Below are 15054 nucleotides of genomic sequence, written 5' to 3' on the forward strand. Positions count from 1 at the left end.
AGACTAGTGAGCATCGCACTTGCGGAAAGTGGATCGATGAGTGTGACTGATGTAGCTTAGTGCGTCTCGGCTAAGCACATGATACGACAGTGAATGCTTGTTATTGGTTAGCTCGTCAAAGGTAGCCGAAGTTTGATGACTAATATTATAACCAATGATACGACTTCTCCCATTCCACATCAACAATCCTTCATATTCCAACCAATCATCAAAATGGGTTCCCGAGAGCAGCAAGGATTCAAAGTAAGGTATATTAAAGAGCCAATCAAAATCATCCAATTCCCGAAATCAGCCAAATGCAGTTTCTCACATTGAGATCTTACAGCTACCAGTAGGTGTTAGGTAGGTGGGGAGATCTCTGGATCATCATACAAGTACTTCGGATGTAATTAATATCGTCTTTTTCAAATCTTCGATATTGAAGCATATATGAGTAGAGACCATCATAAATAGATAAATACAAAGCATTCATAAGAGATCTTGTTACCTTACAAAAGAAGCAGTAAATAACTAGCAATCCTCCATACAATCAAATCAATTCCCCTTCTCAATCCCCTCCCACTCCCACACAAACCGAGGTTTCTCAACTTTCTCACTCCACATACTTTCACTGCGTTCGCATAACAAGAGGAGTACGTCATTGAGGGGATGAACTGATTTCTCCACCAGAAACCGATATAAAGACAACGTACACTCAACTTTCGACTCAAAACTTCCTTTCACGCCGCCATCCACAGCTCCATCATCAATCCGAAATTCAATCAATTCATCCATCCATCATGACGACCTTCGTTCCCAGCTTAACGCTGCCCGCAGCCATATTTGCCAATCCAACGGCTTCGGTTCTCTTGCCAATTACTCTTGGATCTGCTATTGGTTCGCAGTTAGACGTAAGTATGGATCTTCTGCCACTTCATTGTTTATTCATCTACGACGAGATCGTACATCATGAAACCCCTCTTCCGGCAATATCCCCGACTCGATAATATACAACGTGAAGCAAGTGACCCCCTCAAACAAATCACTAACACCCCTCCCAGCAAAAGAAACTCAAAAGGACCTACATGGCACTTAAACAACAACCCCCTTACCTTCCACCCTCCATATGTCTTCGGTCCAGCCTGGACTCTCCTCTACGGTCTGATGGGATACTCTGCCTACCGCGCATACTCTACCGGATTATCTCCTCTCGCTTCTACCGAAAACCATCTCCTTTTCAAACAAGGTGCTACACTCTATACCATTCAGTAAGTTCCACCTCACAATTCTCACTTCCCATTATCTACACAAGTTTCCCACTAACTCCCCTCCCACAGACTCGGCCTCAACCTAATCTGGATGCCCCTCTTCTTCTCCCTCAAACGCCCCATCCTCGCTACCATCGACATCGTCGCCCTCACCGGAACCGTCTCCTACCTGACCTACATCTGGGGACAAGTCGACTCCGTCGCCGCCTGGGCCCTCGCTCCCTACGTCGGCTGGCTCGGCTTCGCCACCTACCTCAGCGCCGGCGTGGGCTATCTCAACGACTGGAACATCAGCGACAAGGAAGTCGAGAAGAGTCCCAAGGGCAAGGGAACAAAGTACGTTGACGAGAAGGAAGAGTAGGGGATACAAGCAAGCGGAGAATGAAAATACACGCACGAAGCACGCGCTAAAAATCCATACGGTGTGTGCAAATCCCAAATCCTTCATCTTCCGAAGGATGGATCGATCATCTATCTCACGAACCACACATCCCGAGTCCATTATTCCACGCAGATTTTCGCACGGCGTTGAATTCATTGTCTTGTCTTGTCTTCAGATAATATACCATAGCTTTTAATCATGAATGAATTACTTATTTTCTACTGCAATACTGGTATATCTACCATACTATATACTCCAGGCTTCTGAATACATATAAACGAATATACCAATGCACATCTCATTCATCTCATCTCATAACATCAAACTTCACCTCGTCTAGTAAAGAATACAAAAAGCGCTAGGGAGGTAACCTCTTAATCAGGGACGTTATCTCACGCCCTTCCGCTGCCTATTTGAGTATCTCTATACTCTCTCTACTCTCTCTACTCTCTCTACTCTCTCTACTCTCTCTACTCTCTCTACTCTCTCTACTCTCTCTACTCTCTCTACTCTCTCTACTCTCTCTACTCTCTCTACTCTCTCTAATCTCTCTACTCTCTACTATCTCTACCTCTAAATCTCTCTACTCTCTCTACTCTCTCTACTCTCTCTACTCTCTCTACTCTCTGTATACATTATATACTCTCCAGCTACCTCTAAATAATCATATCACACACCTATCATATACATCCATCCATCTATCTATATTATAGCACAATCATCTAGATATACATACCTAGTATATGTATTTTCTATCATGTAGATACATACATCTATCTGATTTAGTAAGATCTTATATACATCTACTTGTACTCTATATGGATAAATAGGTATACTCATCTATTCAACTAATCATATCATACCATACCCACCTACCTACCTACCAGTCAACAAATATCAATATCACCAAATCTAAACCACCCAAACACCAAACCAAACTAAACACACAAAAGAAAACCCAATCTAAACAAAACAAAACACTTCATTCTCAAAACAAGTTCTAATTTCTAAATTCTATAATCCCACATTACTCCATGCTATCTCATCCAGTCCCGTCTATGACATATATATATAAAATGCAACGCTCAAAAGCTGACTTGCTCCAGTTTCAAGTTTTTCCAACTCGACACGATAGCTGTGAATCCTTCAATGCTCAGGAATTCACTTGAGCTCTGCTTATCTCACTCTCACCCCTACCCCTCCTTTCCGAGTCAACCGAACGACTATACAGATCTATGATATGATATCCCTGAACGCCTCTCCAACGCCCGCCCCCAATTAATTTTCAAGATTTTCATAACCGAAAGCCAAAAAAAAGAGACCCGAGTTCGATTTTTATATATCCGGCCACCTTTTATGGTATAATATGATATGGAAAGTGGAAAGCGGCAAAGATTCCAATTCTATGTACATGCGCGTCGTGCCGTAAGTAATCAAATGGGGAAATAAGTACTAAGAAAGATGAAAACGGCTCTTTAATCCATCATAAATCATGAATCTGAATGCAGAGCTAGGTGCCGATCGCATAACTGTGATACCGCAACCTCGATACATGCCTTTCAGACCATGTTTTTTCCAAAGAAGAGCACCTTCTTGGATGAATGTAGTACGTGGTGCTGTAGATGAAGTAGAGGCGGTTTGCATGCGAGATTTGATGGTGTCTGCGGGAAAGAAGAGAAAATTATAAGACATGCCTGCTGAGGCACCAGCGAGAGCTTGTTGCCAGAAAGGTAAAGGTACTAGTTCAGTAGATAGAACGGAGGAAGAACTTTGGGGGCTATTTTTAGCGTTCAGCTTTCGGAAAAGAGAAGTGACTGTCTCTTTGCTACCGAACCACGCGGCGCATCCACCCGTTTCACGGATCAAAGTGCCTAGCTGCCCATTCCAAAAACCACGAATGCCTTGGTGGTGCCAAACCTCGCGAATGACTGATGAGACTGTTTTTGCAGCGACGGGAGCTGAACCATTTGGCGCGGTCGCCGGAACTTGTATTTTGCATTTGACCAATTCAATAGGAGTGAGGATTAAAGAAGTAAGGGCGCCGGATAGTGCACCAGTCATCCACAATGCCTCCAGAGGAAGTGGTTGATCTCTCTTGTATACTCCAGCCTTGAGAAGTGCTTCCCTACTTGCTTGTTCCCAAACAAAAAGACTGCTAGTCTCTAGAGCAGCACCGACGAGTGGAGCACTAATGCCCCTGTATAATCCTAAGAACCCATCGCTGCGAATCGATTGTTTGAAACAATCAAGAGGTCCAGTATAACGTAAAGGAAGATGATAGGGTTGTGATTGTAATCGAACTTTCACTGTGTCAAAAGGATATTCGATATATTTTCCAGCTACTCCAGCAATCTGCTCATTTGTTAATAATTGTCTTGCTCAGGTTTTGTGGATATAACATACGGAACCGTAGAGGCAATCCTCAATAGAATTCATTAGAGCCTCTTTTCCCTTGGATACTACTTTCTGTGGTGTGTCGGGAGTGAATTCCGCTGTCATAGTTGCTGCCATTATGGCTGGGTCGTAGTTTGCTTATGAGAAAGTAAAGGAAGATGTTTCCAGTAGAGTTATAAACTGTTATTTGACTGTATCAATGTGTGTATCCTTTGGGTTCGACTTTCTGCCACTTCAATTGAGAAATGAGTCCCGAAAGGAGGAAGGGGATTGGAATAGCTCTTTGTAAGTTGAGGCGACACGGCAGATTTGGGATTCCTTGTGTGCCGTGTGGATAATGAGGTTGCTGTTCCACGCTGCAAATGAGTAACAGTTGCAAGGTAAGGAAACAGTTGATTTGCGTGATTGTTTGCAAGATATCTGCGGTCTTCTGCGGGCAAGATTTTCTCTCCAACAATGGGTAACACCCAGGTCTCTCTTACTTTCTCGTAATTTATTGCCGTGAACTCGTAATAATTATAAAATCAGAGTGCGACCCACAAACGAAGAAGGAAGAATTGATCCCCAACAAGCCAACCACATTGCTAGAAGAACATGGTAGACAGCGTAGACTGGGTGTGCCAAGGTAATAGATATATGTGTAGTGGCTCGAGAGTGGTACTAGTGGAGTTATTTCGAAGGTTTGAATGTCGTGGATAGGAAAGTGAAGTCCGATTATCGTAGTATCATCTTCGGAGGGCTGTCAACTTCCAAGTGAGGTGGGGGGGAGGATGGAGCTATTTTTTTATCAGATTGAAAATCTGCGAAAGTCTCCACAATCGAAACAACTTTTTCTTCCAGGTTGGCAGTCGGTCCCGTCCTGCGTCTTCAAGAAAGCTGGGGATTTAATAGATCAGGCAAGATCAGGAGGTGTTGGCAGTCATGGTGATGAAAAGGATTGACAAGACAATGTGATGGAAGAAATTTGAACCGAGTCTAGAGGATTGCGTTGATTATATAGTTTTATATGGTTTTATATACATTATATACGTATGTACCTACTAGGAGGGAACGCATTATTAATAGAATTAATTGAACATTGAACATTGACCATAACGGACAATCAAAGAATCACCAATTGATTAGAGATGCCGGTGGACTGACTACCTACTACCTACCTACCTACCTTGGTAATAATGAAAAAAAATGGCTCAAAGAATTTGGGGAAAAAGAGAAGAGTCCAGATGGGTTTTAGTCACTTTAGTACGAATAATAAATTATATACTTCGTACCTAGTAAGTACCTAGTAAGGTATTAATGCATCCATACTACTGATAAGCAATCAATCACGCTTATCAGTATGGTTAACGAGAAAAAAAGTTCCTGCATCGTAATTGATATGCTTGGAATTTGGAATTCCTGTCGACAATTGATTTGCTGTACGACGATCCATAACGCCCAAAAATTAAATCCCTCAACCTCTTTCCTCACATACGAATATTCACATCATTGCCCAATATTTGATCAATATTCATTTTGTCAAAATGTCAACAGAAGTGGCCCCTCCCGCTCCTGCAGCTGAGTCGACCGTCCTTCCCCAAGGAATGCGCAAGAATGGTACGCATGCGCTCCAATTGATAGTTTTTCGTTCTCTCCCGAGCATCAAGTCTCTGACTCGATATACCTAGGCAAACAATGGCATCCCGTGAAGAAAGCTTTCCGACCAAAGGCTGGAAATACCTCATATGAAAAGAGAAAGGCAAATGACGAGGCTATAGCAGCCACCAAGGCTAAAGAAAAGGAGATGAAGGAGGAGAAAGAAGCTGCAAGACAGGTCAGCGCCATTCCAGCTCTATCTGCATCAAGACTAATCATTATCACAGGCCCATATTACAAAAATCAAGGAAAAGCGCGCCAACAAGGAGGAAAGAGAACGATACGAGAAAATGGCCGAAAAGATGCACCAGAAGCGTGTTGACAGATTAAAGAGAAGAGAGAAGAGAAACAAGATGTTGAAGTCATGATAGACAATCTTCTGGGACGGAGCATGGCGCATGGAACAACTTGGAACACATTGAAAGCAATCGATAGATATGGGTGATGTGGTTGATTTGCGCAAGTCACATATAGCACGTCGAGCGATATTCAGCTATTGATGGCACGATATATGCCTACTAAAAGTCGGACACAGCAGCACCAATGAGGACTGTCTCCTATCATCGAGGATGAAGTCAACCCGGACTGAGCGAAGTTTCTTGGAAGTTGAAGGACGTTATGATATTGCCGATACAGAAACTTCGACAGCGATTCAACAAGATTCGATCAGGAGTAAGGACCTTGAGTATATTAGCTATTTCAAAATACACGATAAATAATATCAGAAATAACCAAAGGATTCAATCTTCCATTATCTTCTAAATTGATTTATTAACTCATACTCTTAACATACCTACCTATACACCTACCTAGTTTGCCATTCATGAACGAATTCGTGCAGCGATGTGCTAACGGCCGCCCTATTGTTGCATCAATGGTCATTAAATTTCACCATACAAGCTTCATAGCACATGCATTCATCGGAACCTGAATATGAAACGGAACAACATCTGATCACAAACCAAAAGAGTCATGTCTTCCAACGGTGATGGATCCAAATATGTTTCTCCAAATAAAACTCGTCATCAAATCACACGGTCGGTATCTGAGGTATCATCTCCTCCCGTGAAACCTCACCGATCTCATCACCACCATCACCATCATCACCATCCGCATATACATCGTCGAGACAAAGACGAGAAATCGTCTCAATCTACTTTGCAGAGGGGTTTCAGTCCATCTGTAGAATCAAAAAGTGAAGGAGTTTCACCTGATGGGAGCCGGAATGGAAGTCGAAGGCCTAGTATCTTGGGTTCTACTGTAGATGGCTTCGATTTGTTTAAGAACAACGAGAGAAGGCCTCTGAGGGAGGGCGAGCTCGAAGCTGAGAAACAGAAGGGCGCCATGATGGCCACGTTTGTCTTACTTACCACCTCTACTCTCCGATACTAATGCGCTGGATTAGGGAACTGCGAAATACCTTAACGGATGTGAACGTTATAGCGGACAACACTTCCCGACATTTAGATGCAACATACTATTCCGTCTTGGAGAAATTAGGGGATCTTCACAAGACGATCGGATCCCTCAAAGACTTGGCATCCATGACCAGACAGTTGAATGAGGATTTTAGCACAGAGGGAGACGAGCTTGTCCAAGAAAGTCGGGCACAACTTGAAGGATTTGAAGAATTCGAAGCACAGGAACAAAAGATCAAAGCATTGGAGAAACGTGTGAAGGAAGGACGAAACACAGTCACCACATTGAGTGGACGGGTAGACGTTGTTAGAAAGCGCGTCAAAGGCTGGGAACAAGCAGAGGAGGAATGGCAAGACAAAACACGAAAACGACTCAAGATGATGTGGATTTTGATGTCGATATGCGCAACCATTTTACTATCCATCGTCATTCTGGCATACATTCCCTCGAAAGGGCAAGGTCATGGGACCGTAAGACTCAACATTTCGAATCCGACCGCGCTGAGAGAGTTGGAAAAGGCCCAAAATAAGACCACTCTGAAGCCTACTCTCGATATATTGGAAAGCTCAACACCTGGAAGTGAAGTCAACAAGGAAGCAGAGAAGTTGGCAGAGGATCCAAGACTTAAAGTACTCGACGAGTTATAATTTATTGGCACGAAAATGTCCACACGGGGCTTACACCTCTCAGCCCAAGTCTAATTATTAATAGTACCACTTTTCCAAGTATACTACGCCTTACGGGACCCCAAAAATCAGTGGGTCGACGGTCCCATGACTTGTAGTATTGACATGCCGAGCAACCGGATGCTGGTAAAGGTCGAAACCTACATGCCAATCCATAAACCTACCCATCTTCTTCTTATTAGCATCGTTGAACATGACACTACATATCATACACATTAACCGTACGTACGCATTAGGAGTGACATTCATGCGTATTCACAGGTAGTTTTGGGGGTTCGCGTCTTTGATACTAGGTAGATGGATACGCGGGTGAATGCCGAGTCGATTATGCAAGGTTCACGTCCAATGATATATATAACAAAATGCTTTACATTTACCGAACTTGGAATCTATTTCACACTTTGGATTCTAGAATGGTGACATGGTGCCGTGGGCCGTGGACCGGCACACAATAGACATCAGTCGTCATTTCCCTAAGCCACCCATCATATATCCCTGTATTGTATGGCAATTGTCAAGAGATTCCAAAATTCCAAAATTCCAATCCATGGTATATAATGCCTCACTATGTCCTTCTGCTTCTGCTGTGAATATCAAGTAAGACAATGTTTGTGATTTGACTTCTATTTGATCATCCGTTATTTTTAGAATCGTTCATGGTGGTGACATACCAATCTATTAATCCTTGACGCAAGAGCATCTGTCAAGGTTACCAGAAGAAAAGCATCATTTCACGAGCTACCCCGCTACACCGTAAGCTTCTTTACGCATTGCATAGCCCATCGCATCCGACCTCAAAACTTAAAACAACTTGGAACATTGAAATCCCTCAACTTGCAACAACATCGCAATAACCTAGGAGACGCGCAATCTTCTTCCTAAATATACCTCAAATTACTCATAACAACAAAAGTTCGATGAACGACGAAAATAAGATTGAGGGTGGAAATCCCATTATCCCTCCTTCCTCTCCCTCCAAGATGGCAGCAAATGGCGCCATACTGTCGCCCACAAGAAGCGTCTTTGGAGATGATAAAGGACAAGCACTTACTGGAAAGCAAGAACATTGTATGTATTCGACAACCCCACCCCTCTTATTTGGCATAGACACTGACTCATTCTCTATAGATCTAAAGCGCGAATTAATTTCGCAACAAGTGAAATTCGAAATCACCGAGTTGAATTCTCCCACGGCATTACAGAGATTTGGCGCCCCATTCAAATCCGATCGCGGGGAAGTATCTCCTCTAGATTCCGAGCTGCCGATTCTCAGATACATATTTGTACATCATGTTCGCGAATTTCCATTTTTGGATAAGGCGAAGGAGAAGGAGTTCTGGCAGGATAAATTACAAGTGGTGAGTTGAAGAAAGTCTGGATCTTTGAGGGCAAGTATCTAACGGATCTACTATGCAAGTTTCTACAATCGTTCGCTGAGAAACACATCTCGTCATCCGAAGATAGGCTCGAAGAAACAAAGCGCAGAAAGCTATCATTGAAATGCCAGAAGCTAGTGGAGTTGATGATGGTATCTGGTATACCTACGGCTTCAGGATATGAGGAGAGAATTAGGTTTTCTGAACTCGAAGTTGTCGACGCGGGTGCTATCGAGCACGGAGTTCTTTCGACTTTGCCAGAAGGCCATTATTTGCATGGTTGGGATGTAAATGTGGCGGGCGTGAGAACGACAAAAATCAAACGAAACATCAGATACCACAAACATGCCGTGAGTTAATCATGGCTGTAAATTGTGGAACAACTACTTATACCACGTTAGGAATTCGTTCTCAGAGTCAAGAAGAAGGGGGAAATCCCATATTTCATCGGACGCCGATATGGTGACTTCAGTAGACTTCACAAGAGGCTACGAACAGAACTTCCTGGCAAAGTCCTTCCACCAATGCCTCGGAAAAATAAGGAGAGTTCAACTGCATCAAACCTGATTAGTGGTCTTACGGGTGGCAAAGATTCCGATGCGTCTTCGATGTCCTCGGTTTCGACAATGGGGACTATGGGCGCCGAATCTGGCATGAAAAACTTGTCTGTCCGTGGTTAGTTCGCCAATTTTTTACAAGTTTCGATGTATCACAACTAATTTTATCAGATCATCGTCGCTCTGGATCAGCGGCGTCATTCGGAAGGTCATCTCCGAGACCATCAACATCATCTCCACGGCCATCAGTAGATAGGCTTCTCAAACCTCCTTCAACCCCTGTTACAGACTCAGATGTTAGTTTTGCTAATAGGTTATAATAACACGAGCTAATTTTTCTCAGGGCATAACTCTATGGCGAGAAAATCAACGCATATCTTTGAGAGCATTCCTCCGTGGTCTTCTTGCCAATCCTCAAATAGCTGGAACCCGAGCGATGCAAGATTTCCTGTCACAGCAACCTATCAAACTAACCGATGATGATGTAGAGGATGTTGAGAGAAGAAGGCTAATGGACGAAAAGAGGGTTGTAGAGCAACAACAGTTTTATGAAATAGCCAGGAAGCGCGCCGCCGAACTGGACATCTACATGGAAGAGTACGTATCCCTGTTTGAGACTCTATTTGTACGCTCACTAAGTAATTTAGATTCCGCCGCGACATCGTGGAAAGCAATGGCCTTACCAAATTATTCAAAGAAATTAAGGATAAGCCAACCATTCAAGATCTCAGCATTCAATACCAGAAATTTGCGGAATGGTTACGAATTGAAGTAGCAGCAACTCTTTATCATTTATTCCTAGCAGAAGACAACTCCCCGGAATTATTCGCGCAAGCCAAAAAGATTCATTCAATGATTCCATACACAATTATCAAGAATGCAATTCGAATAGCTAATCCAGCGGCTGTTATGTCTAGCATATTAGACATCTTCCTAGCTCAACCTTTTGGAACGAGATCGCTTATGCAGAGGATCTTTTCTTTAACCTTGAATGATGGGATTCGAAGTTTCCAAAAGTCTATCGATGGCCTCCAAAATAAGATCAATGAGCCTGTCTTTTGTGACAAATTAAAGAAGTTCTCTGACAGTCCTGAAGATTTCAAGAATATCATAAGAGTTGATGCAGAAGAGAGTGGCGTGGACTTGATTGTTTCCATCCTAAGGTCAGAAGATATCGAACCGCCCCTGAACTCGACTCAAATCGGCAAAATCTACAACGCTTATGTTGCTTGGAACAATGCTGTGGAGAACGTTGACGAAGAGATGAAGCAAGGAGCACAGTTGTTCTCATACTTAAAACAACTCCTCAAATTGTACACGAGACAGCGAGATAAGGCTATGATGCTAAACATGATTGAGGAACCGGTTACATTACGCCTTCTTCGCGACTTGTTCACAATCTTCTACGAGCCTTTGGTACGAGTATATAAATCAGCAAATGTGTACGACAGTGTCACTGATTTTGCCGAGTTCATTGAGGATACGATAAAGGTGAGTGTATTTCTATTCCATCGATAGACGAAAATAGCTAACGGTACACAAAACAGGTTGTTGAAAAGTGCCGAGAACAAGATTTCTCAGCAGACCCTAATCAAACAGTTCAAGCATTCATCGATTTATGCCAGCGACACGAGCACAATTTCTACAAATTCGTTCATGAGGTACATACTCATGATAATGGACTCTTTACTCAATTGATGGGTTGGATAGAGGGAATCCTCGAGTTCCTCCGTCAAGGTCCCAAGGGTGGAAAACTTGACATCAATGCTCTTGTTACAGGTGCCGTAAGCGTAAATCAACTAAATAAAGAAGTTGCTATCAACGAAATAAACCAATTGATTACTTGGCAAGAAGCACGTAAGAAGTGGCATTCTGATAAAACAAGACAAAAGATGGCGGCAGAAGGTACAGGTGCTCCAGAGCAGATACCTGGCGCACTAGCCTTCAAGAGTACCGATTTTGGATTGGACGAAGGGGATCTCGAGGATATCAACTATGGAGAAGACGAAGACAGTAGTGATGAGGATGAGGAAGACGATGAGTTGGACCCCATTGCTGCTGAAAGAAAAAGGAGAGCAAGGAAACAGGATCATTTAAGGAGAACTGCGGGTGAACCTGCCAAGCCAGAAGTGGCCGAGGTGTATAAGTTGAAGGAGGGATTCTTGAGTATGCTAAGAGGTGTACTTGCTGAGTAGAGTGGTTTTGGGAATAGAGATTTTGTCGGGAAAAGGATAGCATGGTATCTGTGGGGAGGAGTTTGGTTCTGGGACAAAATCAGTGTTAGGCAGGATGGACGGATGGGAGACTAGGAGGATTTTTGTGAGTTGATTGATGTTCAGATCGGACGGTTGTAATAGATGCAGTGAGAGAAAATGGCTTGAAGAGCGGATATTAGAGCGAAGGATACCACAGACAAGGAATGCAATTTTATCGACGTTTTCAGAGAGTTTTTTGTTTGGGCTTGAAGTAGATGAAGAGAAAGAGAAATTGAAATGTTGAATCATTCGGTAAGTTGGGCGTGTTGTTGGGTTTGGGTGTCTGGTGATGTGAAGTGACAATATGTGAACGATTTACTTTATCCATTGCAGGATTGAGGTTGATAGGAGTAGGATGTGTGTTAAAAGCATATTGGTTGAAATTCGAAGTAATGCTGACTATAAAATCATCATATATACAGTTGCGAGAATAGCTGAGATGGTAGGAATACATAGGTATGAATTTGTATCTATTATGAGTATATCATTGATAGTTGTATGTATATATACATACTAGGTAGGTGGGTAAAGAAAAAAGAAAGGGGGGGAGGGGAGGGGGGTCCAGGAGAAGATACATACATGCCAGCTCTTCAATAAAATTAACAAACACAAATAGAAACAATTTATCGGAAGTTATGGAATTATTTAGTTGAATATTTCTATCTCTATAAACAGGATTGATAATTTACCAATTATCATCTACTTTTCCTCCCGTCTCTATCGTTCTATCCTTTTTAACTTTCCCTTCTTTTAATAAATCACTTTCTGCGATGTCCACCAAAGCCCCATTGGATCTGGTTTGCGACCTTGATATCTACATCCAACTCATCCGCAAACGTCCAGACTAGACCTGGGTTCTTCTGGAACATTCTCCCGATGAAAATCATATCGAGCCCATTGTCCTTCAACAAATCGTTTGCTTGCACACCTGAAGTGATGGATCCGACTGTTCCCACCAGAAGACTATCTCCTACCGCCAATTTGATCTGGCGGGCAAACGGAGCCTGGTATCCCGGGCCCCCCTTAATCTTTTGTCGGGGATCATTTCCACCGCTGGATACATCGAGGGCGTCGACGCCGCGGGTGGCTAGGATCTTGGCGAGTTTGATCGATTCTTGGATATCCCAGCTGGGTTCGGGGGCAAGATGTTCTAACCACTCGCTTCCACTAACTCGGAAGAAAAGGGGCATGTTCTTGGGCATGATTTGGCGTGTGAGATCTACAATTTCGAGGACGACACGGGTGCGGTTCTCGAAACTGCCGCCGTAATCGTCTGTGCGCTTGTTGGAGGCTGGAGAGAGAAATTGGTGGAGAAGGTAGCCGTGTGCTCCGTGGATCTCTATGGCCTATATGCATTCGTTAATGCTAATTGGCTGTCTTCGGAGTCATTGACAAGGAGGATTGGAAACTTACGTCGAATCCGGCTTCGATGGCTCGCTTGGTTGCGTCTCCAAATGCGTTGACTAGTGACTTGATATCATCACGGCTCATCTCGTGTGGAATGATATTCTTGTCCTTGTAAGCGATGGCACTAGGTGCCATGACGTTGTCTGGCCATCCATGAGCCTGGTAATCTCATGTCAGTTATTCACATTCATTCGAGCTGGCTCGTTGGGCTTCGAATTTTCTTACCGGTGTGAACCCGTCATTTTCATATCCATTGACCTTTGGAAATCAGCATTGATTACTTCTCAAATCATGAATAAGTTACCTGAGACATACATTCTTTATAGGGGCAGCAGGACCACGCGACATACTCAGCCACGGGGCCACGGTACTTGCTTTTCGTCCAGCATGAGCAAGTTGAATACCGATCTTCTGGCCCTGACTATGCGCAAATTGCACAATGCGTCTCAGAGGTGCGATCTGAGAATCTTTCCAGAGCCCGCAATCCTCGGGCGTAATGCGTCCTTCGGGCACAACCGCAGTGGCTTCGATGAAGGAAAGCCCTGGGCCACGTGATATGATACCGCCCAGATGCGCAAAATGCCAGTTGGTTTGGTGGCCGTCTTCAGCGGAATACTGGCAGAGGGGTGAAAGCTTTTGGGTTGTTAGTTATGGGTGATATGAGGAGGTGGTGAGTGGGATTTGGATTTGTAGAGAATAGAACAGGGAACACGTACCAGAATACGGTTCTGGAGCTCTACACCTCTTATTTTCAAGGGGGTGAAAAGAGGTGGGATTTCTTTCCCTTCAGTCTTTGTGGCAATGGCTGTGCCTGAAACTGGGTCTTGCTTGGGTGTGAAATAGGGAACCTGTGTGAAGTTAATATTTTGAGAAATTGGAGATTTGGAGAGGGGGATCACTGACATCTGGTGAAGGCTCGTTCACTATGGTTATGATAGATGCCTCGTCGTCGATGTTTAAGTAGCGTGTCGCACCCATTGTGGTGATTGATGTATGGGGATCGTCGGCGGATGTTATAGTATACTATGCTATGTTATATGACGCGATGCTTGAAACAAGAACTTTGTAAGGAAGTTCTAAGATGTTGATCTGATACTAGAATGATTTCTCCTCCAACTCGAAGTGCAGCACCTTTTATATATATGAGGAGAGAGGCTGAATCACGAAGCTTTGAAATCTACGATGACACTAGGCGATAAGGTAGTAACCTTAACCTTATAGTATTAATCATCAAACGAATTTTTACGGCAGGAACGATGGCGTCTACGAGTGAGTACTCGAGTAGCCACAATCATGATCGATTCTCTTGTCCGGAAGGGAGGTGCTCAAGCCAATCCAGGGATACGTCATACCTTGTAACTTATTATAATGGAAACGGATGGATGGCCACGACCACTAGTAGCGAGTTAGCATCATATCATATCATACCATCGTCTCAACGACAGACCATCGATGATAGTATCAGACTTCGGTGTCAACGATAAACACTTCATACTTAGTAAGCTTGATACCTTGGCCATGAATTGCTGTGCTGTCTTGTGTTATCTTGCATGGAATTGTATTTATAAGCCGGACGAAAACTCCCTTCTTCCAATTTCATTATGTTATGTGATATCAGTACATTGCTGCGGTATATAGACAGCTTCTTCTTGCAATGTGGAGGTCCACCGGACTTCCGACTGCTTAGCTACTTAGA

General features: G+C 43.4%; 6 protein-coding genes across 6 annotated transcripts; 4 read left to right on the plus strand and 2 right to left on the minus strand.

The window, feature by feature from the left end:
- Positions 1 to 779: 779 nt before the first annotated feature.
- Positions 780 to 1886, plus strand: EAF02_008630 (uncharacterized protein; the record flags this gene model as incomplete). Its single annotated transcript, XM_038904678.1, has 3 exons — positions 780 to 883; positions 1041 to 1247; positions 1317 to 1886. 3 exons carry the CDS (start codon positions 780 to 782, stop codon positions 1606 to 1608), a joined length of 603 nt encoding a protein of 200 aa, XP_038755735.1. The 3' UTR covers positions 1609 to 1886.
- Positions 1887 to 2470: 584 nt separating this feature from the next.
- On the minus strand, positions 2471 to 4987 carry EAF02_008631 (uncharacterized protein). Its single transcript, XM_038904679.1, has 2 exons — positions 4033 to 4987; positions 2471 to 3981 (listed from the first exon to the last, which is right to left on the minus strand). The coding sequence occupies exons 1-2, from the start codon at positions 4138 to 4140 to the stop codon at positions 3082 to 3084; spliced, it is 1008 nt and encodes a 335-aa protein (XP_038755736.1). The 5' UTR covers positions 4141 to 4987; the 3' UTR covers positions 2471 to 3081.
- Positions 4988 to 5385: 398 nt separating this feature from the next.
- On the plus strand, positions 5386 to 6421 carry EAF02_008632 (uncharacterized protein). The gene is made up of 3 exons (XM_038904680.1): positions 5386 to 5619; positions 5691 to 5836; positions 5886 to 6421. Exons 1-3 carry the CDS (start codon positions 5547 to 5549, stop codon positions 6024 to 6026), a joined length of 360 nt encoding a protein of 119 aa, XP_038755737.1. The 5' UTR covers positions 5386 to 5546; the 3' UTR covers positions 6027 to 6421.
- Positions 6422 to 6630: 209 nt separating this feature from the next.
- On the plus strand, positions 6631 to 8322 carry EAF02_008633 (uncharacterized protein; the record flags this gene model as incomplete). The annotated part of the gene is made up of 2 exons (XM_038904681.1): positions 6631 to 7013; positions 7064 to 8322. 2 exons carry the CDS (start codon positions 6631 to 6633, stop codon positions 7722 to 7724), a joined length of 1044 nt encoding a protein of 347 aa, XP_038755738.1. The 3' UTR covers positions 7725 to 8322.
- A 358-nt stretch (positions 8323 to 8680) lies between these two features.
- Positions 8681 to 11891, plus strand: EAF02_008634 (uncharacterized protein; the record flags this gene model as incomplete). Its single annotated transcript, XM_038904682.1, has 8 exons — positions 8681 to 8831; positions 8892 to 9121; positions 9181 to 9489; positions 9541 to 9814; positions 9868 to 9992; positions 10040 to 10293; positions 10344 to 11187; positions 11244 to 11891. 8 exons carry the CDS (start codon positions 8681 to 8683, stop codon positions 11889 to 11891), a joined length of 2835 nt encoding a protein of 944 aa, XP_038755739.1.
- An 818-nt stretch (positions 11892 to 12709) lies between these two features.
- Positions 12710 to 14336, minus strand: EAF02_008635 (uncharacterized protein; the record flags this gene model as incomplete). Its single annotated transcript, XM_038904683.1, has 6 exons — positions 12710 to 13297; positions 13365 to 13517; positions 13584 to 13616; positions 13674 to 13991; positions 14075 to 14206; positions 14262 to 14336. 6 exons carry the CDS (start codon positions 14334 to 14336, stop codon positions 12710 to 12712), a joined length of 1299 nt encoding a protein of 432 aa, XP_038755740.1.
- Between the last annotated feature and the right edge of the window lie 718 nt (positions 14337 to 15054).

The sequence above is a fragment of the Botrytis sinoallii genome (assembly GCF_014898435.1).
Source record: "Botrytis sinoallii strain Bc 23 chromosome Unknown BSIN_016, whole genome shotgun sequence".
Lineage (NCBI taxonomy): Eukaryota > Fungi > Ascomycota > Leotiomycetes > Helotiales > Sclerotiniaceae > Botrytis > Botrytis sinoallii.

Bases quoted from the DNA above. Each gene is read 5' to 3' on its own strand.
- EAF02_008631 (XM_038904679.1), bottom strand. From the start codon at position 4,140: ATGGCAGCAACTATGACAGCGGAATTCACTCCCGACACACCACAGAAA. The intron at 3,982-4,032 runs GTATGTTATATC...ACAAATGAGCAG, and splicing joins AGGATTGCCTCTACGGTTCC to ATTGCTGGAGTAGCTGGAAA.
- EAF02_008632 (XM_038904680.1), top strand. From the start codon at position 5,547: ATGTCAACAGAAGTGGCCCCTCCCGCTCCTGCAGCTGAGTCGACCGTC. The intron at 5,620-5,690 runs GTACGCATGCGC...CGATATACCTAG, and splicing joins CCAAGGAATGCGCAAGAATG to GCAAACAATGGCATCCCGTG. The intron at 5,837-5,885 runs GTCAGCGCCATT...TCATTATCACAG, and splicing joins AGAAAGAAGCTGCAAGACAG to GCCCATATTACAAAAATCAA.